This window comes from Populus trichocarpa, chromosome 1, assembly GCF_000002775.5.
Source record: "Populus trichocarpa isolate Nisqually-1 chromosome 1, P.trichocarpa_v4.1, whole genome shotgun sequence".
NCBI lineage: Eukaryota > Viridiplantae > Streptophyta > Magnoliopsida > Malpighiales > Salicaceae > Populus > Populus trichocarpa.
The window spans coordinates 48,232,291-48,257,401 of record NC_037285.2 but is presented as its reverse complement, the minus strand read 5'-3'; the positions used below and the strand labels follow the sequence as shown (position 1 = coordinate 48,257,401).

The 25,111-nt window shown below is 35.5% G+C and overlaps 5 protein-coding genes across 12 annotated transcripts; 2 read left to right on the top strand and 3 right to left on the bottom strand.

Moving 5' to 3' along the window:
• Window positions 1-1,682: 1,682 nt before the first annotated feature.
• LOC18096008 (protein PIN-LIKES 3) lies at window positions 1,683-5,016 on the top strand. 4 transcript variants are annotated; one of them, XM_006370687.3, is made up of 10 exons: window positions 1,683-1,905; window positions 2,240-2,433; window positions 2,535-2,614; window positions 2,719-2,965; window positions 3,112-3,309; window positions 3,401-3,493; window positions 3,618-3,718; window positions 3,885-3,937; window positions 4,071-4,256; window positions 4,651-5,016. In XM_006370687.3, exons 2-10 carry the CDS (start codon window positions 2,299-2,301, stop codon window positions 4,773-4,775), a joined length of 1,218 nt encoding a protein of 405 aa, XP_006370749.1. In that variant the 5' UTR covers window positions 1,683-1,905; window positions 2,240-2,298; the 3' UTR covers window positions 4,776-5,016. The 4 variants fall into 4 exon arrangements, with proteins under 4 accessions (XP_006370749.1, XP_006370750.1, XP_024457335.1 ...); XM_006370688.3 differs by having other exon boundaries at window positions 1,684-1,905; window positions 3,398-3,493; XM_024601567.2 differs by lacking the exon at window positions 1,683-1,905 and adding an exon at window positions 1,998-2,156 and having other exon boundaries at window positions 3,398-3,493.
• Window positions 5,017-7,557: 2,541 nt separating this feature from the next.
• On the top strand, window positions 7,558-14,097 carry LOC18096007 (protein PIN-LIKES 3). 5 transcript variants are annotated; one of them, XR_008059444.1, is made up of 15 exons: window positions 7,617-8,499; window positions 8,595-8,712; window positions 8,856-9,030; window positions 9,205-9,284; window positions 9,403-9,527; window positions 9,668-9,789; window positions 9,882-10,124; window positions 10,450-10,542; window positions 10,629-10,729; window positions 10,831-10,883; window positions 10,995-11,180; window positions 11,294-12,154; window positions 12,324-12,451; window positions 12,562-12,669; window positions 13,130-14,097. XR_008059444.1 is itself a non-coding variant. In XM_024607586.2 (12 exons), exons 3-12 carry the CDS (start codon window positions 8,896-8,898, stop codon window positions 11,416-11,418), a joined length of 1,263 nt encoding a protein of 420 aa, XP_024463354.1. In that variant the 5' UTR covers window positions 7,558-8,499; window positions 8,595-8,712; window positions 8,862-8,895; the 3' UTR covers window positions 11,419-11,780. The 5 variants fall into 5 exon arrangements, 3 of the variants coding, with proteins under 3 accessions (XP_024463354.1, XP_024463339.1, XP_052309761.1); XR_008059445.1 differs by having other exon boundaries at window positions 12,562-12,891; XM_024607586.2 differs by lacking the exons at window positions 12,324-12,451; window positions 12,562-12,669; window positions 13,130-14,097 and having other exon boundaries at window positions 7,558-8,499; window positions 8,862-9,030; window positions 11,294-11,780.
• A 3,120-nt stretch (window positions 14,098-17,217) lies between these two features.
• On the bottom strand, window positions 17,218-19,334 carry LOC18096005 (uncharacterized). The gene is made up of 4 exons (XM_006370681.3): window positions 18,403-19,334; window positions 18,068-18,247; window positions 17,705-17,869; window positions 17,218-17,592 (listed from the first exon to the last, which is right to left on the bottom strand). Exons 1-4 carry the CDS (start codon window positions 18,475-18,477, stop codon window positions 17,488-17,490), a joined length of 525 nt encoding a protein of 174 aa, XP_006370743.1. The 5' UTR covers window positions 18,478-19,334; the 3' UTR covers window positions 17,218-17,487.
• Window positions 19,335-19,483: 149 nt separating this feature from the next.
• Window positions 19,484-21,411, bottom strand: LOC127903870 (vacuolar iron transporter homolog 1-like). Its single transcript, XM_052453783.1, has one exon. The coding sequence runs from the start codon at window positions 20,518-20,520 to the stop codon at window positions 19,657-19,659; it is 864 nt and encodes a 287-aa protein (XP_052309743.1). The 5' UTR covers window positions 20,521-21,411; the 3' UTR covers window positions 19,484-19,656.
• Window positions 21,412-21,566: 155 nt separating this feature from the next.
• On the bottom strand, window positions 21,567-23,339 carry LOC7490741 (uncharacterized). The gene is made up of 4 exons (XM_002298958.4): window positions 23,195-23,339; window positions 22,419-22,831; window positions 22,203-22,319; window positions 21,567-21,930 (listed from the first exon to the last, which is right to left on the bottom strand). The coding sequence occupies exons 2-4, from the start codon at window positions 22,767-22,769 to the stop codon at window positions 21,853-21,855; spliced, it is 546 nt and encodes a 181-aa protein (XP_002298994.1). The 5' UTR covers window positions 22,770-22,831; window positions 23,195-23,339; the 3' UTR covers window positions 21,567-21,852.
• Window positions 23,340-25,111: the final 1,772 nt, after the last annotated feature.

The following is a 25,111-nucleotide window of genomic DNA, read 5'->3' as shown; positions in this document are numbered from 1 at the left end:
AATAAAAATAGTTTAATCACAATCTTCTGAGATCATATCTGTATGATGCTGCAGTTAGTGGATTGTCTGCACTTTGCACTGGAGGGTGCAAAATCAGATTCACAACATATTAACCGTAAGCTTTTCTTCCGATCAAGAGACTTGGTCCTGCCATCAGGAGTAAGGGGAAATCAGTCCTGATACCTCTACGGACCTTACTTACCACCTTACCTACCACCATGAATCAACACCTAATTGGGCTGTATCTTTACTAGGACCCAATAATTTACGGTATAGATGAGTCTGTTATGGTCAATATTTGGGCTGCGACTGAGCCGGAGTAAACCAGTCGACCTGTCGGGTCAACCTATAACTCGGGTGATCCAGCAAAAAATTGAAAGGGATTTTTTTTTAAATGTGTTTTTTCTTATACCCTAAAGTGATGGTGAGTTAAAAATTCAAAAACTAAAAAAAATTGAAATTACCTCCTTTTTTATATTTTTTTTTATGAGCTTCTTTTTAAAATATTGATTATTTGATCTGCGGTAAGTCACGTAGCTAGTATAGAATTATAAAGTGTAGAGTAAAATTTAAGATACAAAGTGTTCGCACGTTTAAACCATTGAATGATTAATATAATTCATCAAAATTTCTTTTTTGTACATGAAATTTTAATTTATAATATTATATTAATGGTTAAAAAAATAATTTTTTTGATGTGTCGATGATTACTTCTCAATTAAAAATATATTAAAATAATATTTTTTTAGATTTTATTTTTTATATTAATATATCAAAATGAACAAGAAATACGTAAAAAATACTTTTCAACCAAAAAATAATTAAAAAAAAACAAGAATTTAAACTTTCAAAAAATATTATTTCATCAAGGTTATACCGTGTAATCTAAAATTCAATTTAAAGGCCTAGTTTCTTTAGTAGAAGGCTATGAAAATCCTAACCATTCATTTATTTTAGAAGGCCGCCTTAGATTTAAATAATAATAATAATAATAATAATAAATTCTACCTACCAATCACATGTAAAAATTAACTAAAACGTTGACATCGATCCGCTGCATGCCCATATGTTCTCCTGGTTGGATCATGGGAACACCGCCTGCAGCACTTGTTAGCTTCGAAACCTCCCCCATCTCAAGAAATTATTGCTCGTGTGTAGATTAGAAGCTTTCGGTTTCCTTACTAATCAAGTTTTAAATCAATCATTCATGCTTGATCAGTTGATGCATTCATGACAAAATTTTCCTTTTTTCACACTCCGATTGTGTCCAATAGCAAAATACTCCTTGTTAAGCTTTACAAAATAGCATGATCAAGCCCATAACTGTTAATCTTGATTTGACAAGTTGATTTGAAAATTCAATTCTTAATTTGATTTGAGTTGAATTTTTAGTTAAATTAAATAAGATATTAAAACTCGCCGTTGACAGCCGGAGTAACACCAAAATAAATTTTTAAATAATGCAATGACATGCGTTAATCTGATATCTCCGGTCTCTATGATCAGGAAATGAGGAATTCGAGTCTCCAATCTCTAAAATAATATACAAAACGCGACAAGATGAGAATTGAAAGGTAGGTGAAGTTTTTAGATACCATGCGGATGGCAATGACATCACAGACCCCACTCAAAATGCAGCTAACTATCATGTAGCTAGTTTTCCTCAATCAAAACCATTGATTACAATAGCTGTCTTGGAGAGATAAGCGAGGGCAAGTTGGTGATGATCTTGCCGTCTTAATTATTTCTTTATTTTCAAAAGTAAAACACGTCTCAGATGCCAAATATTGACTTCGATTCTATTAGTGTTAGCAAACACATGTAGAAACAAGAAGTTGCTGACGTTCTTGACTCCAGGAACATCAGTGGAAGCTCGAGCTTGCGTTGATCGAAACTTGCAACAAGGTATTTGTATTTTCTTTCCTACATGCTGCAGAGAGATACATACGTCCGAAATTAAGCACCTCTGATAAGCATTTAGTAATAATATAAAAATGTCTAGAGGTAGATTTGTTTCTAAAAAGGTTTGTTAAGGTCGTTTTCGTGTTGAACATGTTTGTTTCGTGTCGATTTTTCTATCACATTAAGGTCGTACTAACGTGTCGTGTCGAATATGGCCCCTTCCATGTTAGTTCAATATCCAGAATTTTTTTAAGGTCGGTTTTCTTCTGTATATCTGATAATAATTTTATGTGCCTCTCATAAATGTTCTGAAAGAATTGATTCTTCTTTGCTACAGGAGTGTCAACTTCCAAGAACTCTTGATTCTTCTTGCAAGCTTTGCAGAGGAGTTCTGAAATGGGATTTCTTGACCTTTTTGTCGTGGCAATGGTTCCAGTTCTGAAAGTACTCTTGATTACTCTAGTTGGCTTGTTTCTTGCGCTTGATCGTATCGATCTCTTGGGATCGACTGCAAGACCCTATTTAAATAATGTGAGTTTAATACATGTTTACAGGATTCTGTGTTTTATAGAAATTAACAGTTTTTTTCCTTCCTTCTCACCATAATAGGCAAATTCTCTGTGTATGTGCAGCTTATATTCTATGTGTTCAGTCCAGCGCTCGTGTCTAGCCAGCTTGCTGGAACTATTACTCTTCAAAGTTTGGCTAGCTTGTGAGTGATTTTACTAAATTTTCAGTTCTTGCTTCTACCTACTCATCCTCGGGCATTTCTGCCACTAACTTTTGGCATTTTACTTTGATGTGGTGGTGTTGTAGATGGTTCATGCCAGTGAATATCCTTCTGACATTCATAATTGGCTCTGTACTTGCTTGGATTCTCATTAAAATCACCAGAACTCCACCACACCTCCAAGGCCTTGTCATTGGTTGTTGTTCTGCTGGAAATTTAGGGAACTTGCTTCTCATTATTGTTCCTGCAGTCTGCAACGAGTCAAATAGCCCATTCGGAGATTCAACTGTCTGCTCTTCTTATGGAATGGCTTATGCTTCTCTTTCTATGGCTGTAAGATTTTATCTTCATTATGTTACTAAATAATGAAACCCACTTTCAGCAGATGTTTTCAGGCTCCTCTCAGCCTTGATCACCGGATTCAAGATGTGACTCTAAAGTTAATTTCACTTTTGCTGTTGTGAATTGTGATTCAACAGGTTGGAGCTATTTATATATGGACATATGTGTATATTATCATGCGGATATATGCTGATAACAGTGCTGAAAACACAAAAAATGTATCGATAGCCGATTCTGAAAGTTACACAGAGGCCTTACTTCCTTCAAGTGAAAAGTCTAGCTGCCATGATCATTCTGTTCATGCTGAACTTCCTGAAACTATGTCTGAGGGAAAAGTGAGGTTTCCTAGCATTTTATTACAGATGCTACTTATGAATTTTTTTAGGCAGAAACTCTTTTCTTAGCACCTTATTATTTTGACAGAAGGTGACATTCATGGAGAGGACCTTTTGGAATTTTAAGAAATTCGCAGCAAACACCAACCTCAAGAAGGTGTTTGCACCAGCTACAATTGCCGCGGTACGTTAGAAATTCATACTATCTACTATCTGCATTATGTCCTTGTATTAGTTCTTAATTTTGTCAGTGACAGTGCCTAATCAACTATGTGATTACTTTGATTCCTTTTATTTTATTTCTTTAGATGTTTGGGTTTGTCATTGGGACAATCTCTCCAATCCGGAAGGTGATTATTGGTGATAGTGCTCCTCTTCGAGTGCTTGAAAGCTCTGCATCTTTGCTAGGGTAATAAATCCTAAAATGGAATTTGTTTAGCTTAAGAAGATTGAAAGCCTTTCTTCTTATCAAGGATTCATGTTTTGACTTGTGTTATTTGATTAAGATTTCATTGCTCAGGAACTCCCTGTAATATTCTCATTGATCTTGTTTTTATCATTGTTCTGACCCGCAGACAGGCATCAATTCCATGCATGGCCCTGATAATGGGATCGAACCTCCTTAAAGGTAGTTTCCTAAACATGTTCTCATGCCTGATTTCCTTGAGATATATAGCCTGATCCTGGTTCCTGCTACAATTGCCCAAAAACATAGTTGCATCTCATGATCTTTAACAATCTCCACATTTCTGCTCTTTCAGGTTTAAGAAGATCAGAAATAAGTGTATCGGTCATTGCAGGGATAGTGGTAGTGAGGAATTTTTTCTTGCCACTTATAGGCATTGGTATTGTTAAAGCAGCACACCATTTCGGCTTGGTTGGCTCAGATTCTTTATATCAGTTCATTCTTTTGCTTCAATATGCACTTCCACCTGCAATGGCTATAGGTACGAGAACTTCTTTAAGCTCTGCAAATGGATAGTCACCTCGGATTTTTTTATTTTTAATTTGCTGACTCTGGAAGCCTGCCATTTTTCAACTCATACACCTTGTACAGTTGTTACCCCCTCTTACATTTTAAATTTGTTCATTGCTTTGTCAACTAAGTTCACTCAAATTTGCTACAGCAAAATCCAAAACGATGTCGTTTCTTTTTAAACGATGTCGTTTCGACTAAAATGTTTAACTTCAGTGACTCAAAACTCCTTTTTGGATCATTCTCCTAATGCAGTCTATCAAATATATTCTGTCCAGTAGAATTTTTTCTTAAAACTTAATGAATTGCTTCTGATCATAAATCATTTTGGGATAACATGTTTGCTGTTTTGATGAACTTGACAGGGGTTATGGCTCAGCTTTTCAAGGCTGGTGAGAGTGAATGTTCTGTCATTATGCTGTGGTGTTATGTTTTGGCTGCATTTTCTCTTACCCTTTGGTCAACCTTTTACATGTGGCTCTTGGGGTAATTTGTGTTCTTGTCTCTGGTCTCAGTCTCACCTTAAGGTTTGGTGACTGTCAATTTCCCTTCTTACCTCCTCAAAGTTTCCAAATTCCATGTCGACTAGTTAGGCCGATTCAAGCCATGCTAGCAAGAACATTTGACCAGAAAAAAAAACCTCCCAATCCACTGCTGTTATCCTCTAATTGAAGCTTATGCTCCAAGAAAAGCTATCTTTTTGGATATTTAAATACATATCATTGACACAATCTCATGATAAAAAACATAAAAGAAACATTTTACGCAAGGCCATTCAAATTTAAAAATTTTGCTCAGCCAACAGGTTATAGCCACGTGTGGTGGTGGTTTTTTAATTGGAAAGACATTTATTAGGAGAAAACGATATACTTGTGCTATATATATATATATATATAAGCGGTCAAGGCTTTCGTTTTCTAATTGACGATTAGACGCTTGGACAGCACACCATGACTGATATTTTTATAGACACGCCAATAATAATGTGTTCTTACTTGCAGCACATGGCCTCCCAAGAAATATTGTTCCGGCTAACAAGTTGGAACCACATAGTCATTGAAAATATATTTATTAAAAAAAAAAATCTTTGTATTATATAAATCATAGTTTTTAAACCCGGTGCGATCCAATCGGTTCATGTTCTGAGTTTTGACCAGGTCAATTCATTTTTTATGAAAACATCAAAACGACGTCGTTTTAGTTAAAAAAAATTAACGGGTTGCAACTAGGTTTTTGACTGGGTTTTGCCGGGTCAGCCAGGTCACCCCGGGTTTCGCCTTTCTGTATTTTTTTTTAAACCAGGCCCGATTCCAGTCCCAGATCACCCACTGGACCGGGTTGAATTTTAAAATTATAATATAAACTATCAAAGCTCTTGTTTTCTAACCAATATGGGATAGTAGGGTTATTATAACCCCCTAGACAAGGGGTTTGGGAGCGTAGCATAACTGACATTCTATAAATAACATCAATAATGATAAATATTTATATTCATATATGACAGGTCTTTTAAGAAGTATTGTCCTAGCTAACAAGTTGGGATCATATAATGAGTTTTTTCTTTAAAAATATATATTTTTTTAGCATATGAGCGACTAAAATTCTTAATTTCTATCCCTTATGATATAGTAACATCATCACATGCTTATATACTAATTTCTATGAATTTTTTTTTCTTTTTTGGCTATTCTAGCCTAGTCTTCAATCTCTAAATTTTCAGGATATATATATAAAACAGTACAGGCCATGCAAAGTGGAAAGTTATAGAATTAATCTCTCCAAATGGAATTAATAAAACAGATAATTAAACTCGCACGTTGGCTTCTTTAGTTCTTTTATATATCGAAATATGAAAAAAAACAATATGCCTAAATTATTTATTCTACGAATAAAAGATTTATTTGATAGAGTTAGAGGAAGCCCCTTTGCTGATACAGTATATAAAAGAAATATCCCTCTTGTAATGTTCATCCAAGGTGCAAAACAGAAGAATTTTATTTTATCTTAACAAATTTTAGAAAAATAAAACTTTGTGACTGTACTAGTAGAAAATAAAGAACTCTGTGAAGCAATAAAGTGGTAAAAAGATTCAAAATTCCACTCAAAATCTTGTGAAAAAAATTAGCTTCGTTTCAAGTTTTTTTATTTTTGTGTTTTTGAATCGTTTTGATGTGCTAATATTAAAAATAATATATTTTTAAACAAAAAATATTTTAAAAAATAATTTTTTCCGCTTCTCACAATATACTATTAACTCATGATGAATAATAAGACCCTGTTTGTTTGCTGGAAAGTAGTTTTTTTTTTTGAAAATGAATTCCGAGAAAGTGAATTATTTTTCGATATTTGGTAGTGTAATGAAAAATAAGTTGGAAAACACTTTTCAGTGTTTGGTTATGTCATGAAAAATGAGCTGGAAAATAATTTATTAATGTTTTATTTTTTTCAATAAGTTTATTAAAATAATGAGGAACAAATCTTACAAATTAAAAAGTTGAATGAGAATGAAATTGAAAAAAAAATATAATTTCATAAAATTATCTTAAATAAAATAAATAATAATCAAAATAATAAAAATCAAATCTAAAAAATAAAAAATTGAAAGATGAAAAAATTAAAATAATAATAATTAACATTTCATAAATTATTTCAAATAAAACAAGTAACAATCAAAAGAATGAGAACCAAATTTGATAGATAAAAAATTTCAATTAAAAAATGATAAGGGAAAAACAAATAACAATTATAAAAATAAAGACCAAAATTAATATAAAAATTAAATTCTAAGGGATGAAATTGAAAAACAAATATTCAAAACAAAATATATATAGCAATCAAAAGTTTGAGGACCAAATTTGATATAATCAACAAATAATATGACATTTCTAAATTTTTCACAACTTCCGGAAAGTATTTTCCGCCCAAAATAAAAGGAAAACACTTTCCTGGAAATCAAGCCAAATTTTTCTTTGACTGGAAAGTGTTTTTCGTTGACCAACTTTTCTAATGACAAATAAACACAGAAAAGTTTGGAAAGTGATTTCCTGAAAACCAGTTTCTGGAAAACAAACACAGTCTAATATATAACAATGTTTATAAATAGTACAATTGAGTACTTGGTGTAGGGTAAAACACCGTTTTGTTTTATTTTTAAAACTTTAATTTAATTAATAATCATTTGAATTTGAATTAAATTTAATTTTATTATACAAATAATTTTTCATGTTTAATAATTACATTAAATTGTTGACTTTGCCAACCTATTAGTAACAATATTAATGTCCGGTGATATTTAATGATGCTGCTAAAAACCCTAAACATGCTGCTAAAATCTAATTTTGTTGGACACCCTGCAATATAAACACACCCTCAAGAATGGTTAATAAACACGGATTGAAGGCATTCCATGCAGACAACAATGGCTTCTTATCTTAGCTTCGTTACATCTTGTACCCATAACATGCGTGTAATGCACAAACGGTCAAGAATCTTGAACAGGTCGGGTCATTTTCCTACGTCATCTTTAATATGAACCGGTCTAGGTCCCGGATTTGTCGAGTTCTCGAGGCTGGTCCAGGTCTAATAGCTATGGTGAAGAGTGTGACAGTTGCATTGGTGGTATCCGAGATTACAAGCAATGATCTTTTCTGAGAAAACAAAAGCAGTTTTGAGGAGTAATCAGCTTGGCAAATATACCAAATCGAATTTTCTTTTGGATTCTGGGGAATCCAAATTGTGCGGACAAAACCACCACATGATACTAATATCAATTCAATTACAATATATTCTGACATTAACATTAAAGGTAACGACATGTGGAGAAAACCCAACTATCTGTTTGGTCCCCTAGTTGAAAAGGAAATGGATGTACTCTAGTGTGTTGTTAGAAGATAAGAAGAAGAGGAAACCTGGAGACAGGACGGTCACAGGAAACGGGACTAGACCTTAGCTAAGCAAACTAGCTACTGAAACGTGTGGAGGTGGTTCCAAGCTCACGCTTCCCAAATCTCCACGCTCATAGCAACAAAAAGCACGGATATTATGGCATGCATACTTGTGGTCATATGAGACCAAAATTGACATCAGGGCTTACGCTGCATGTAACATACCCTTATGAACTGGTAATCAATAAATGACTACAGCAATGTGCATTGGCACTTGCCTCTAATTTGGACTTAAATCTCTTTGCTAGATATCATGCACTGATTTTGGAAGTTAAGCATTTATTGTCTCCCTTTTCAGTTGTCAAAATTGGGTTGTCTTTTGTATAGTGTGCGGGACCCTAATGCTTCTCTATTCAATGCTTCAGTTGTAGCTTCAGACAACGTCTTCACTTACACCTGGATACTACTGACTGGTCTTTGTTCCTTGGCATACGTACATGCAGAGGGTTTTGTAGCATACTGTATCCATACACTATTGAACAGGTGAATCTCAATGGAATGGAATTGTTGCTACCCTGCCATTTCATTTCAATTTTTTAGCTGTGATGTTTGTCCCAGCAATGGTTTTGTATCTTAGAATTGCTCAAGGACCTCTATTTATTTAAAACTTTCTCCCTTTTATGTAGGATCAGGGTAGATTCCTGAAGTTTTCGAAGAAGTGTCACTATGCGGCTCCTTGATCTACTTTATATTGCTTCTGTGCCAATTTTGAAAGTACTAATTCTAACAGCACTTGGATCACTTCTTGCATTGGACAATATACATGTCTTGGGAGAGAGTACGAGGAAAGAACTAAATCGAGTACGTACACTGGTCATTAATTAGTTCTGAATTTCAATCTCTCTTTCCTATGCTGCAAGTCTTGGTAGTTACAATTTGAGCATCACAAAATTTTTCGTAGAGCTACTAAACATCTGGAGATTTTCTTTCCATATCATATATTGATCTCTGCCTAAGAGTCACTGTCTTGAACAGGTAGTGTTTTTGGTGTTTAGTCCAGCACTGGTGGTTAGCAGCCTGGCTAAAACAATCACCTATGAAAACATTGTTACGTTGTGAGTTTCAATTTGATCAATCTGCCGTCCCGTGGCATTCGTTGGTTCTGATTCAAGATGAGTTATGTTTTCTTAATTGATCTTTGCTCAAGCCATTTAGCTGTTAATTGTTATACAGGTGGTTCATGCCAGTCAATATTCTTTGTGCATTCATTGTTGGCTCAGCACTAGGATGGATACTCATAAAAATCACAAGACCTGCCAAACAACTTAAAGGCCTCATATTGGGTTGCTGTGCTGCAGGTCAGATCAAGATATTTGTTATCACTCACTATCAAACTTTCTTCAGAAGAATCGATGCATCGATTTCGCAAGATATAACAGGCCTCAAGTATTTACATTGCTTATTGTTTTCGAGTTCATATTTTGAATTGATGTAACAGGAAACAATGGAAGTTTGCTTTTCATCATCATCCCAGCAGTCTGTAGTGAGAAAGGCAGTCCATTTGGATCACCTGATGTTTGCTCTACATACGGAATGGCTTATGTTTCTCTTTCCTTGGCAGTATAATGTTAAACTAGCTTCATTTATTCAAAATTCACGCTAAACGAACACTTAAACTGTCCGACTCTGATAAAAAAACTTGTACTCTTCAGGTAAGCGCCATTTATATGTGGTCTTATGTTTATAACGTTGTGAGGGTTTCCTCAAGGGATGTCAACAAAGAAGCTGATAGTGATGGCCATGGTGGCTCCACAAGTACTGTGAAGGATGCCGGAGAAACACCAGAACTCATCCAAGGGAATTACTCGGAAGCTTTTCTTCCTTCCAAAGAGTTTCCAGTTTCCGATGAATATGAGTTACTTCTTCCTTGCACAAATTCTGAGGGAATTGTTAAGGTTCGTTTTTTTTCCTCCTTGTTAGAAGTATCTCTTACACTTGTAGTCTTAATTCATGGTATGGTATCTACAGCCTTCGCAATCTGTAGACAAGGAAAAAGCTCATTGTCTATAGGTTCTTATCTCATTCTCTAAATTTACAGAATAAAAGTTTCTGCCACTCTGCGAAACCTGGATTTTTTTTTTTTTTTTGCGGAGAAAACAATAGCAATTAAATCTTTCACTTCATTTAATCATATTGCTTTTGCTGATGAAATCCTTACTGCTTTTAAACTAATAAGATGTAATATTAGCAGCCCTTGATCTGTTAGTTTTCTTCTGGTAGGTACACTTATCTGACAAGATTAAGCAATGCTTCAGGATGATATCAAGAAAGCTAAATCTGAAGGCAGTCTTTGCACCTTCAACTACCGCAGCGGTATCCCCTATTTCCATCGTAGCCACTACTTTCGTAGTGTATTCTTGCTACTCTGAGCTGAGTTTAAATGTGTATTTCTTGCAAAGATTGCTGGCTTTATAATTGGAGTGATTCCTCAAATTCGGAATTCCTTAATCGGTGCTAGTGCCCCTCTTCATGTAGTTGAAGATTCTGCTTCTCTGATAGGGTATACATCATATTCAGAAACTGTTGGCGTTGCGAACAGCACAGCCTTATAGCAATAATCTTTTAACACATTTTCACCATTTCATTCAATTTAAATTGCAGGGATGCAGCCATCCCAACAGTCACTTTAATTGTCGGAGGAAACCTTCTTAGAGGTAATTTTTCTTAAGTTCGTTTACGCCTCCCTCGAATTAGTCCAAATCTTGTTTTTACTTCACATACTGGCATGGAATGGTATTTAGCAGATTCTGACTATTGCGATGCAGGTTTAAGAGGATCAGGAATTCAGTCGTCACTCATAGTTGGAATAGTAGCAGTTAGGTTTGTTTTCCTTCCTCTCATAGGCACTGCCATTGTTAAAGGTGCAGTCCACTTTGGTCTGGTCCATTCTGATCCATTATATCAGTTTGTCCTTCTGCTACAATTTGCAGTTCCACCAGCATTGAACATAGGTATGAGCAGTCTAATTCTATAAGAGCGAACATGCTGATGAAGTTCAATCGTGCAAGGAACATAAAGAGATGGGATATATCTCAAACTGTTCCATGTTTTTCTAATTTTGCAGGCACAATTACTCAGTTATTTGGAGCTGGAGAAAGTGAATGCTCTGTGATAATGTTATGGACATATGCGTTGGCATCAATTTTTCTAACTCTGTGGTCAACCCTTTTCATGTGGCTAGTAGCTTGATTACTATTCTTATTTTATAGATAGACTTCAAAATTTGTTGGAAAATTCTTCCATTTTGGAGAGTAGTTATTGTTAAAAGTAAGAGTTTGGCTTAAAATCGAGTAGTGTATACCATGGTGTTCAAACTCAAATCCACAAAGACTATTGCCCCTCTTCATTAACAATGAATCAATGATGGTTTCAGTCGTTGTTGGTTTCATCAATGGCCTGTTACGGTGATTTTGTGTTGGAGAGAGGGTGGTAGTTCAGTGTTGGTGAGGCTGTGAGGGTGAGGGTGGAGGCTCATATAGTATTCAATTATATGGTGAAGCTGATATTATTGTCAAGTTGATGTTAATGAGAAGGGAAATTTGTTGGGTTTATTTTCGCCCTTTAATTTTTTGCAATTGCAGTATTTAATTTAATTTAATTATTTTCTTAAAACAATTTAATTTATGATGAAATTAATTTTAACTAGTAAGTGGTTTTAAGCAGCAAGACATCAAGGGAACTCCATCTGAAGGAAGTGTTTGCACCTTCAACTATCGGAGCAAAATCCCCTAATCCTTATCCCAACATAGCCACTTCTTTCATGGTGTATTTCTTGCTTCTTGTTTGATATCTGAACTACCTTTCAGAGATATCTTTCTTGCGTAGATAACTGGTTTTATCATCGGAGTGATCACTCAGATTCGGAATCTCATGTTCGGCGCCAGTGCTCCTATTCATTAGTTGAAGACTCTGCATCTTTTCTTGGGTATAAATCCTGCTTTCATCTCCAAGTTTATAGATTAGGAACCTCTTGATCTAGTAGCTTGCTGTCACAAGTATACTTTCAGGTTACATTTTCTGGTGTTGCAGTCAGCATTAGCTTTCACCACTCACCTGTAACACATTCCTTAAATTTTATATCATTTAAATTGCAGGGATGCAACTGTCGCAACGGTGATTTTGATAATGGGAGGGAACCTGCAGAGAGGTAACTCCTAGTTGTCTTTATGCCTCCCGTGAAGTGGTCAAAATCTTGCTTCTCTTCCTAGTATTGGTTACCAAGGTATCTAACAATTTCTGACTGTTGCAAAAATTCAAGTTTTAAAGGGTCAGGTATTCAGCCATTAATCGTGTTCGCAATAACAGTTCTGTACATTTTCCTGCCTCTATTAGGAATTGTCATTGTTAAGCGTGCCGTCCTGTTTGGTCCGGTACATTCAGATCCATTATATCAGTTTATGCTTCTGCTACAATTTACACTACCACCAGCAATGAACATAGGTATATATATGAGTAATTTGAGGACATCAGGCATTGTTCTGAAATTCTTTCAATTTGAATAGGGTTTATTTATTGTTGCAAGGAAAGGCCTGCAGGGTGTCAGCTAATCCTGACTGTTCCAGAAACTACTGTGTTTTATCCTTTCTTTTATTGCTTGTTCTCTATAAATTCATCACGTGGACAACAAGGGCAAGACTGCATCATCAAACAATTTAACTTCAGGTTGTAGGTCAAATATATAATTATTTTGCCTTGTAAAGGGCATTCAAATATATCTAGGGGTATGTGTTATTACATCTGTATATGGCAGAACTGATGAAGTATCTCTGCTAACACATAATAACACATTTAGCACAGTACCCTTTTGCTTGTACGTTTCAAAATATCTTCTTTTATATCTGTATTCGCCAAAACTAATGAAATACCTACGCTAAGGCCTAAGATGCAATGCATTTCCCAGATTGTGTATGTTGGAAGCGATCCAAGAGGCAAGTGAAGTGACATTCATCTGACGAACGACAAGAAGAACCAAAGCGTTACCGCAACTGTGGTCAAGGAATTGGTCCATAGCATGATCACCGAGCATTCGGTTTCACCAGCTCCAAACAAGTTATTGTACTTGCCAAGTCAAGGCCAAAAGACAAGTGAAATTACTTTATGTTAGAAACAAATTCAACCTGTTTCCAGATGAGGACATGATTGAACTTCGCATGAATCTTAAAAACAAGGTATAGCTAAAATTTGACAGGCCTATGTTGATTGCTGGAGGCAGTGCAAATTGAAGCAGAAGAACGAACTTGTACAACGATTCTGAGTCCACAAAGCCAAAATGAACAGCATATTTGATTGTAAGGACTCCCAATATCGGTATAAAAATATACCGGACTGCTGTTATACCAATAATCACTGAGACCGGCACCTTCGACCCGTTGAAACCTGAGAACACATTCTGGTCATCATTTTGGTTGTTCAGGAATCTTCATATATATATATATATATATATCATCAAAGAGGGATGCTGACCCGAGCAAGTATACAGAGTCCTCAATCACATGAAGAGGAGCATTATGATCACCAATCAGTGCTTTTCGGAAAGGAGGGATAACACCGATTATAAATCCAACAATCTATGAAAGCAAAGCAGTAAGGGGGGTCAATCCTCGTATCGCCTCAATACTGAAACATAAAGTGGCTTGTTTAGTCTATACTTTGTCTGATATTTTAACGTGACCAAGAAATCGGAGAGGGAAGAAGTCCGGTTTAAAACTGCATGCTGCTTGCTAATGGCTGCTTCATGGAAATGTCTCCATAAAAAGGTCTTTAAATTATGATAGAGTTCAAAAATCAACAAGGCATGTGCAAAGAGAAGGCTTGATCTGAATACTGCTATAAAAAAAATGAAGCATGGATTTATATCCTACTTAACCATGGGATCCATCTGTTGTGCATATCTGACTAATTTTTCACCCATTTAAGCTCATCGGCTTCCCCCAACAGGAATATTCTTGCTCCACCACTTTTATGAACTATCCTTTTTATCTAGCTTCATATGATCTCCAAACTAGACAATAAGAGTGGTAAGATGTAGGAGTCTAGAAATGTTACCAGAAGTAGTCTTTCTTCTCTTTCAACCTCAAAATGACTGAATGCAGTTTAACACTCTAATAAGACATGAGATGCAGAAAACAAATGCACTCTTCTAAGTATTTGACAAAACCAACAGAAACTCCAGCTGTTTCGCTTCCGCATGGACTAGTGGAGATTGCTTTTCCAGGCAGGTGGCACGTTTTACATGTATTGAAAAGTCCTGAAATTATGGCATTATTTTTAGGGTGCTGTGTGTTCATGAGCATTTAGGAAGATCCAGCTTGTCTACTTTAGGCTTGGGCTTAGGGTTTTTTAAGATAGGCCCATATATATATATATATAAAAGAAAACCTGTTTAACTCCATCGCTTTATTCATTTTTGTAGTTAGGTGTATTGTGAGTTCCAAATGGACTTTCCTTCCAAACATGAGCAATATTTCAATATGGCATTAGGTAACTGTTGAGCTTGGTATCAGTAGAATGAGCTTGAGGGCAAGCTCATATCTTGAATAATAAATTAATTTTCTGGTTCTGTAGTTAATGTGGTTAATATCTTGAATAATAAATTAATTTTCTGGTTATGTAGTCAATGTGGTTAATAAAAAATACCTAATATGTAATGTTTTGAAATAAATAGAGAAAGAATAAATAGAAAAGGATAACAATGTCCTTGAAAGCTTAAAAATAGATATAAATGAATGAGGGGTATTATGGTAATTGAACAAATAGCTTGATAAATATAAATAAATAAATAAAAGAAATATGAAATTGAGAGAGAGAATCAGTAGTGGAAGAAGAAGAAGAAAAGAGAGGAAAAGAATTTCGGTCCACCAGCTAGGTGTTAGATTTCGGTCGACCGGTTGACCTGACAGTGAGAGAAGAATGATTTTTTTTTGTCCGGTCAATTTAAGTTATGTTTGGAATCGATCGGGTGGATCGATTCCGGTTTATAATTTTGTTTTGATTCCTAAATATATAGAGTTGTGGGTTAGACCCTAAGTTAAGTGTATTAAATAAATTGTACGTTCTTTTCAAATTTGTTTTTTAGTATATTTTCTTTTGTATTCAGATACTCTTGACACTCTACCTACTTGGCATCAGTAGGATTCTCATATTGTTATCTACCTCTTGTTTATGATTAAGCGTGATCACTTATTGAAATTGAATATTTGATATGAACCATTATGTACTTATGAATTGATAACTCCTCATTTGATTGATGTTATAAGTTCAGCCTTGAGAAATGAATCTTATATTATGAACTTTAATTATGGTATTAGAAGCTGTATATGTTTAAATGGTAAAAGTTTGTATGTAAGTTTGGGTTCGTATATGTATGAAAACCTAAAGATGACCTTGCCTATATGTCAGTCATGGATCTAGTCATGACATGATACCTGCAAAAAATTCTCTTTTATGAATTTAAGAACTCTCCAATGTTTAAATAAGTATTGTTTAAGAGAAAATGCAATAATTTTTTAGAAAAAAATTCTAAAAATATATATGCAATAAGGAGTGGAGAAAAAGGAGAACTCGTCTTAAAGAGATATCATTGTCTTTTTTATAGCCCATGAGACTTATATCTCTAATTCATGGTCTGATCAAAATATAAACAAAATATCTTTGATTTATCAAGATAAAATCTCTAACTCGTTAGGGAGTAAAATATCTTTAATTTATTATGGTAAAATATCTCTAATTCATGGTCTGATCATGGAGCCTAAGATTCTTCAAAGTTAAAAAGAGCATAGGCTAGAGATGATGTTTGATAGCTCAACGGACTCATATATGTCTGGGCTCATCCGAGCACTAAACCCAGAGATGGTGTGTCTGGAAGCTCACCAGACCCATATATATATATATATATTTGGGCTTGGTGCTTGGTTGAGCCTAAGATATTGGGTTTGGTAGCTCGCTAAACTCATATATATCTAGACAAGTGTCGTGTTAATATCTTATTTTTTGTTATTTTTTTAGGAGAGAGGATCCGAGTAAAAACAAAAATGTTGATCCATTAATATCATATCAAGTGATTTTGAACCCTAATGGTCCTCTTATTAAGGCTTTTGGACTAAAATTATTCTAGAGAATGGTCTAGATGTAGATGCAACACTATCTAATGTTATTAGGCCAAATGGTACTCATTGAGATTGCCATTTGTGGATTTAATTTTCCTATTACTCATGTTGATGACACTGTAGTTTGGAAATTTATTCTACAGTGAAATTCATTGGTAAAAATGCTTTGGATACTAGTGGAAGAAAGGTTCCAGGTTGGACTAGTATAAGCTTCTGTGGGGACCTGTGGAGTAGGGAAATTTCACATCATTTCGTTGCCCTGACAAGTTCTGGCAAAGTTTGTTGCGTTACTTGTGTAAAATAGACAGGCAAGTTGGTGATGGGTCTGCAGAAATTTCTTGGGCCAAACAATTTTTGCAGAAGAAGAGTTTTCTGCTGTTTGGTTAAGAATTACCTGAGGCCATTATCATTTCTGCATAATAGTTACAGCTGAGAAGAAACAGAACCGAATTATCATAATTTCTGCTCCAAATTCTTTTTTCTAAGTGCTTCTAAAGTTTGATTTTGCTCGTTATCAAATCAAATACAACATATAAACAAGAAAGTAAAGAAATAAATGTTATAAAGAAACATTTAGAAACAAATCAAGTTCTGTCTTCAAATTATAAAATTTTCAGTTCAACGTCAGCAAAGCCAACCCGTGCTTTGTGCCTTTCAATGAGATCATTCAGTGCGGCAACAAACTGGCTGTGAACTTCATCAAGCTGGAAAATTGATGAAAATGAATCCATGTATAAGCAGAAGTTGGACATTAAGCTATCACTCAGTGGTAAGTCCATAGATTTATCTAAAATAGAGATGCAGGCAGCTTTAACTCCACCTTAACTAGACATTGAGGTAACGTCTCGAGACAAAAAAAAGAAAAAAAGATAGTGGGGATAAAGGGAATTTGTCTCATGTCTTTTTTATCATAGAATAATAGAAATTCACTTCAAAATTGTTCTAAAGACAAGAGGAGATTCTTAACATTTCACTATTAAGAGGAGATTATTACATTTTGAAACCAATAGAAGCAATGATTAGACATAAAAAGGTTGTGGAAATTTTGATAAGAAGAGCATTGAGCTTCATGAAAGCTGCAAGATGTGGAACTAATAAAATTAGAACTGGTGAAAGACTAGATTGCATAATTTGTTGGGGATAGCTAGCATGATCAGCATCCCATTGCAAGCCATTTCCTGTGCTTCATTTTGTGTCTTCTACCTTTTTGGGAAGCCTTTGAACTTCCTACACATGCTTCTGCAGTACATGTGATCTCCTGAAAAATTGCCAAATATATGTATTTATGCTACTAGAAAATATGTCAAGAATATGATGAGAAAAATTAGATGAGGACATATAGTATGCTATTCCAAGAAAGGAACTCTAACTTGATCGATAAGAGAATTATCTTGCTTCTCTTTGTTGGCGATGATCATTTGCTCATCCTCTTTGGGGAGTATGGTTGAAACTTCATCATGGCCAATTTTTTCAGGTCCTTGAATGGTGGAAGAGCTTGACCTTGATGTGTTTTCTACATCCACCTCTAGGCATAACTGATGAAAGGAAAATATAAGAAAATTAATCACTACGATGACTTTACAGCAACATTTTAGGGACTTGAAATTTGAATGATTATTAAATCTTCAAAGAAAGGGCTCTAAGAAATTCCCACATAAATTCTAACTATCTGCATTGCAAATCAATATATATATGTGATAAGAATCTCAGGATATATAAAGATGTTTAGAAACCTGCAATGCTCGATTTTCGAGCGTTTCTAGCCTCCACATCAGGGTGCCTTTGTGCTGAACTTCCTCGAGTGCAGATGTTAAAGCCTTGCACCGACCCTCTGCTTCCACTGTCCTGACAACAGATTTGGCAGCATGCCTTCCTCTTCCTGACGAGGAATGCTTCTCTTCCAGAAATTGCAGCTGTATAGATTCAACAAAATTCTTTGTACTCAGAAAGATTATTATAGAAGATACAAGTAATCCTTGAATTAGAACTTTCAAATCCAAAAAGTATGCAGAATGAAGTAATGACTTAGAGGTTATAGGGCATGTAATAGCAGATTAAAATGCATTACCAAGCGATCAAGGCGATCTAATCTTGGTAGAACAGGCAAAGGAGAAAAGAGCTCTTGCTTTTCTTCCTGCCCCATGATTGTCAACTATGATCAGATCATTTTCAAGCTTGCAGTTCAGACTGTTCCTTTGGAAACCTTTCACACACCATCTTTTGCAAGCTTTCAGACTATTACAGAAGTGGTTTTTTTAAAAGGGGCTTTAAATGATGACCACCTTGCCATACCGTCTTGTCATTACTGATCATGCAATCATCTTCAAAAGATATTTTATTCTTATCCCATCATGCATGCCTTATCTACTCTAGCTTGGCTTCTTTTATTTCCTCTATATTATCAATATGGAGGCTTCTACTAACAAACTAGTCAGGGTATGGCTCATTGACTTGGCATGAGGCCAAAATTTCCATTCAAGAATGGTGTCATCGTGTGTCTTGATTTGCCTCAACCACTCCTTATAATGCGATGCACTTCTGCAACCATCCAAGTCGAGCAAGTCTCAAACTAAGCAGTAATTACCCTAACTAAGCTCCACATCCATACAAAAAGTATATTAGCAAAGTTTGGCCTTTTTGCTCTCTACTGAGACATTGAATTTTCAGCATATGAGTGCTCCAACGTTGGTAAATATATTTGACAGTGCATTTAGTGGCACTGTAAAAGGATCAAACAAAACCATTGGTGACACTTGAAGTGTATCAATGGCAACACTACTGTCATCTTCGTCCTATTCATCTGTATTGTGGAACACAACTAGCAATGCTTTCTTGGCGTCGTCAAAGAGAAAACCATGGCAAAAGGCGAGTCATTCAAGACAAAAAAAATGTCCCTGAAATGCTAAATGTCAAACAGGAGGTGCATTTTTGCACGTTATCCAAACCTATGTATTCTAGTTTTGGATTATACCTAAACATTTATTATGACAAATTACATATTTTAATGGGACTGATCCAGCTGCCAAGCCTGCAGCATGCATTTCTCATCACTATAATCAAAGCCCAAACTTTGGGAAATGCTTCTTGTTTAATGGACATGAAGTTTAGGGTAGGAGGTGAATAGTGGAGGGAGGTGCCATGAAGGAGTATTAATGGTCTAACATTTATGTATTATTAGCATACCAGTATCTTTAGACAATACAAACATCTAGCATGAAGCAAGCAAGAATCGAAAGCTTTGTCTTTATATGAAAAACCAAAACCTTTTTTCTGTTTTTCCAAGCAGCTTCTCTTACAATAATGATGGAAATAATCCAGGTCATCAACTACGATCCTTATCGAAAGGCTTGAGCAACCCGTAAGTAATTGCCATGGCAATCCAACCTCCAAGTAGAATTCTTACTGCAGATATCCTAACTGGTGAACCGCCAAGATAAGCTCCCAGGCCTCCAAAAAAAGCCAGAGCTACTGATGCAACCACAGGAATCATCACAATACTAACAACATTTTGAGCAACAAGCACGGCAGACAGCAAAGGCACACAAGATCCTATCAAAAATGATAAACCTGATGCAATTGAAGCCTTGTAGGGGTTTGTTAGCACCTCTTCTCTGTCATCCTCCAGCATTATTTCAGCACTTTTCTTCGCATCTTCTTGAATTACTTTCATTGCAGGAGACCTTCCAGGAGACATACCCGGAGGCAACTTTGGCTCGTGGATCATACTTGGTGACCTTCTCTGTGTTGGCTCAGAGATGAGCTTGGCAAACTGTATATTTCCAGGGAGATCATCTAGCTTCGCTTCTCCATTCATGCTTGCTAGCGTTGCTGTGACATCGAGTCTGATTCCAGGAGAATCTTTTCCATCATTTTTTGAACTGAAATCGCTTACAGTTTCCCTTTCGATATCTCTCTGGGTTGAGACTGAAACAAACTCCCCAACAGCCATGCTACAGGCACCTGCAAGAGCTCCAGCCAGTCCAGACAAGACCATGGACCGGCTATCTTCCTTTGCTGCACCTACGCCGAGCATTAGTGATGTAGTGGAAAGCAAACCATCATTAGCTCCCAGAATAGCTGCTCGGAGCCATTGAGCTCGCCGCAATCTCTGGACTTTCTGAGCATCTTCATCGGCTACTGAAATCTTATGTTCAGCACAAGTTTCTGATATTTGATGTGAAGCCATGTTAAAGAGAGATGGGCTTTTAGCTTAGGGACAGAAGTTAGGGAGGAGTGTGGCTGCCTAGGTTGAGACACACAAAAGGCACGTGGAGTATATAAATATATCCTGGTATGTATAAGTAAATGGCATGGATGCGGACGAGCTGAGAACTTCACCAGTAAAAATGGATTTCTTCATAAAAAGACAAGAAGATACTTAGGTGGTACCGTGAAAGATTACTTATGGGACCAACACGAACGTTGAAGTCTAAGACAATTTCATCTTTTATGCTATGGATCAGAAGAACATCATTTTCTACTATCAATATTTGCGGAGAAAATCTTCCTTAAACATACACCTGTTAGATTCCTTGTTGTCGTGGACAGGTTCGACCTTGTTTACATCTACAAGATCCTTCCAAGTCACTTGCTTCCAAGATTACTGCAGGTTTTTTTTCTCTCTCTTAAGGACTGCAATTTGACCCCTACTCCCCTGTGCAGCCATTTTACTGGTTGCTTATACTTTATCCTATCATAAGTAAACATATGCATGTTCAGGTATTTTCTTTTTGTTATATGTATCACTTGCTTATGCTTTCTTATCTTTCTAACCTCCATTGATAGGATCTGTTGAAGCATAGATGCATGCCACGCAAGTGCAAGACATTCAGAAAATGTGAGAGAATGGCAAGGCAAAACCAATAAATCCAATTCACAGCACTTTTCAGCAATGTGAAAGGTGACAGGCAAGGCAAATCTTTTATATTCAAGGTAATGATGCTCGGCAATTTAGCTCTATCTCAAGCATATTTGTCAAGTTCAAGCAACAGGTGCCATTTCACAAGAACTTTCTCAAGAGAACCGATCAGGGTAATTAGCTTCCCATATAAATCATATCAAGCCCTCCTTGTATGGTTGAACCAACACAAGAAACATCTTTGTCATGCTCTAGACGATTCAACACTGCATGGGTAGCTGTCATCTGATTTTTACTTTAATTAAGAATTATTGTAAGATTTAATCATTCAATACATCAAGGCAGTGTGATGGTAATGACCTCAAACCTTCCACTTCTACATCAGTATATCCTGTCAGGACATTCCTATACCAAACAAAAATCATAAAATGTTTCGAATACAAGGTCTATGGTCTTCTTGTTCCCTAAGCTAGTTTGGATATTCACAAGTCTGTACATGATTATAAGCTAAAATTTCATGGATGGAGTATCGCATGTACAATAAGGATATCTTATAGAAGCAAAATTGAATTGAAAGACCACGAGTTAATATAAATGAGAGAGGTACTCATGTTTCATAGAAGAACAACAGTATATTTAACTCATGCTGCTAGTGTGACTTTAGAAAAAGCCATCCCTCCTGTCTTGTTCCTCAGCTTCCTTGTTAGCAGCTTGAACAGACTTGAACCACAAAAATGCCTGCAGACAAGGTCAGGTTAGCTAAACAACAGGACTAGACAACTTTATCATCCGCGACAGTTTGTCACTAAATGGATGTCATAAGTTAATCGAGTCAAAAAAAATCTCTTCATCCATGCCCGTAGCTACAAGATTATGCCAACTTAAAAACTACCACAATTATATCATCATCACACCATGTCAAGATCCATTGAATTTCAAGAATCAATTTCCTGAGTCTTAGTCAATACATATTCACTAGCTTAACACCCAGAAAGATATATAGCACTTACGGAAAAGGGAATGCCAGTAAACGCAAAGAATCCTAGCAATGGAGCATAAAAAATGCTGTCTGGGTTCACAACTCCGAAAACCGGCCTCTGATTCACATACTCAAAAATGGAACCAATCTGAACACATTGAATTTTAATCAATCAAACCATCTACTTAATTAGTATATAAAGCTACAGAGGAGGGGGGAAAAAAGATCAAGAAGTCAGGAAACTCGCCGCGGCAATTGCTGTAATTGCTGAGGCAAGTAAATAAACAAAAAAGGGAACTTCAAAGTTCTGCTTTGATGAGTTCTCTTTGCCTTCACCCTTAGCCCATGGTGGGGGTTCATCAGAATCCGGTTTAGCCCAGGATGGGATAGTTTCTTCAGATTTACTAGACTTTGCAGACCCTTCAGTTGCAGCACACACAAAAAACTTCTTTTGCTTCTGATAAGCATAATAACTCCCTCTACTTTTCACTGTTGATTGATTCGAATCCATTACCTTATTTCTAACAAATAATCTAGAACATGAACCGTGGATTATCAAATCTGAATTGCACCAACACAGCAATGTTGCAGCAGCCATTGTTTCCTTCTCTTCCCCCTTTCAAATTCTTCACTCTTCTTTCAATTCTTTATACTATAGACCTAAAAACATGACAACATTATTAGAACCACCTTTATGCCAAGTTGCTAACTACAGTGTCCAACAAGAACATTCTTGGTTTTCACTACAAAAATACTTTAGTTCTTTCATTTTCTTGGTAACATCACTTCTTAAATGATAAGTTAAGAACCACAAGCAAGACCCATGAAACATGCATGCAGCAGAAATTATGTCTGTCTTTGACATGCAATTGGTTTCATGTAAACTGTTTTTAAGCCATTTTTGTTGAATATTAGAGTATTTCTTGATTAGTGGCCATAATAGTAAATGATGCTAAGGATGGTGACAATTCGTGATAGATAACTGTAAAGAGACTCAAAAAATGAGAAGAGATGAAGGAATACCTGTTGAAATTTGGGTTAGAACACAAGGTTGAAGAGTGAAGTGTGTGAGGTGAAGCAGAGGATAAGCACACATGTGCCTCTGCACTTAGCTCAGCCACACAACTCAAATGGTTTCACTTTCTTCCCTTCCTTCGAACTCTCTTTTTCTTGGGTTTGGAGGTAGTTTAGTTGGGCCTGGACATGTTCATGGGCCGGTCTTTGATTTTCAGTTTGCAAAATTTTGAAGGGTCCAAAACTATCTGTATTCTGTGTTTTATCTTAATCATATTTAATAGTATTTACTTAATTAATAAGCATAGATTTCATTCAAAACTCTCTCTCAAACCCTAAAAGAAAAAACTATAATTTATGATTTTTCTTACATATATATTTTAAAATCATATTCACAAAAACTACTATAACACTAAACTAACTAAACCTCAACCCTATAACTCAATTGATTATAGTTAATTCTCAATTAAGTTGATTCTTAGTTAAAAAAAAAACTATAATATATAACTTTTTTTACATATATATTTTCAAATCGTAATCGCAAAAACTACTATAACGCTAAACTAACTAAACCTCAACCCTACAACCCAATTAACTCAATTTAGTTGACTCTTGGTTAAAAAAAAACTATAATTCATAATTTTTCTTACACATATATTTTAAAATTAAAATCGCAAAAACTACTATAATACTAAATTAACTAAACCTCAACCCTACAACACAATTAATTGTAGTTAATTCTCAATTCACATGACGTGATAGGTCAACCCTACAACCCAACTGACCCAAGTAAATCCAGGTAATTCAATCGGGTTAGCACCTAAGATTTTTTTTAAAATAATATTTTTAAATGTTTTTCTTGTTTTGTTTTTTTTATCAAACAAAATTATTTCATTTAAAAACAGCAGAAGAGATCATGGTTGACTCATCAACATATTGAATAAACCTATTAATTCAAGAATATATATATATATATACACAAAAAAAAAACCCATATAATAATACCCTCGTCACTAAAACTAGAAACATTCAGGTGTCATGGTAAGAGTTTGGGACCAAGAAATTTGCTCTTCTATGGTCTTAGGTTCGAGTCTTGTGATTGCTAATATGATGCCACTAAAGGCTTATATGACCGTTAAATTTAGGGCCCGTGAGATTAGTCGAGGTGCGCACAAACTAGCCCGAACACCCACATTAATTATTAAAAAAAAACAAAAAACTAGAAACATTCTCAACACCAAATAATTCAGAGCCAAGTTAATCAGAACCAGATATGAAAGTACTGCTTGTTATGTCACTCTGTTTCGTCTTTTAAAAGCAATCGATCCACCATAACTTTTTATCTTCAAATCTGTCATATACCATAAAGAAATTGTACAAGTCGACAAAGAAAACCCAACTTTTTGCTAAACAACATTATTTTTGTACTGCATCGTCGTCTTCATCACTCGTTTTTTTTTGTAATCTCTTGCACGTAATCGGTGAGGTCACTGAGAGAAGAAAAGAAGAAGCCTCCCAGCGCCCATTCCTTGCCTTCATCATCAATCTGAACACACATTTTCTTCATTATTATCCACACTGATAATGGAGAGGTTGGTTGCCTTCTAAAGCATCATTAGCTTGGGAAATAAGGCAGGCAATGATTTAAAAAGTTTGGTTTGAGTAAATCCAGAAGATCATCTATCGCCCATCATCATCACACCATGATTGTCGTCATAACAATTACCAGTTCATACCTCGCGGGTTTGTCTTGTTGCCAAGCAATTTTACTCTTTTCTTTGCCATTTTTAGTTTGAGTTTTAGAGCCAATAAGTAGAAAAAAAACACATTATTGTTGTTATAATATCCAATTTAGAATCCCTTCCTCTTCTTTCTGGGTCTTGAATCATGGTCTTGAATCATGGCTTGAACGGTTAAACTAAAGCT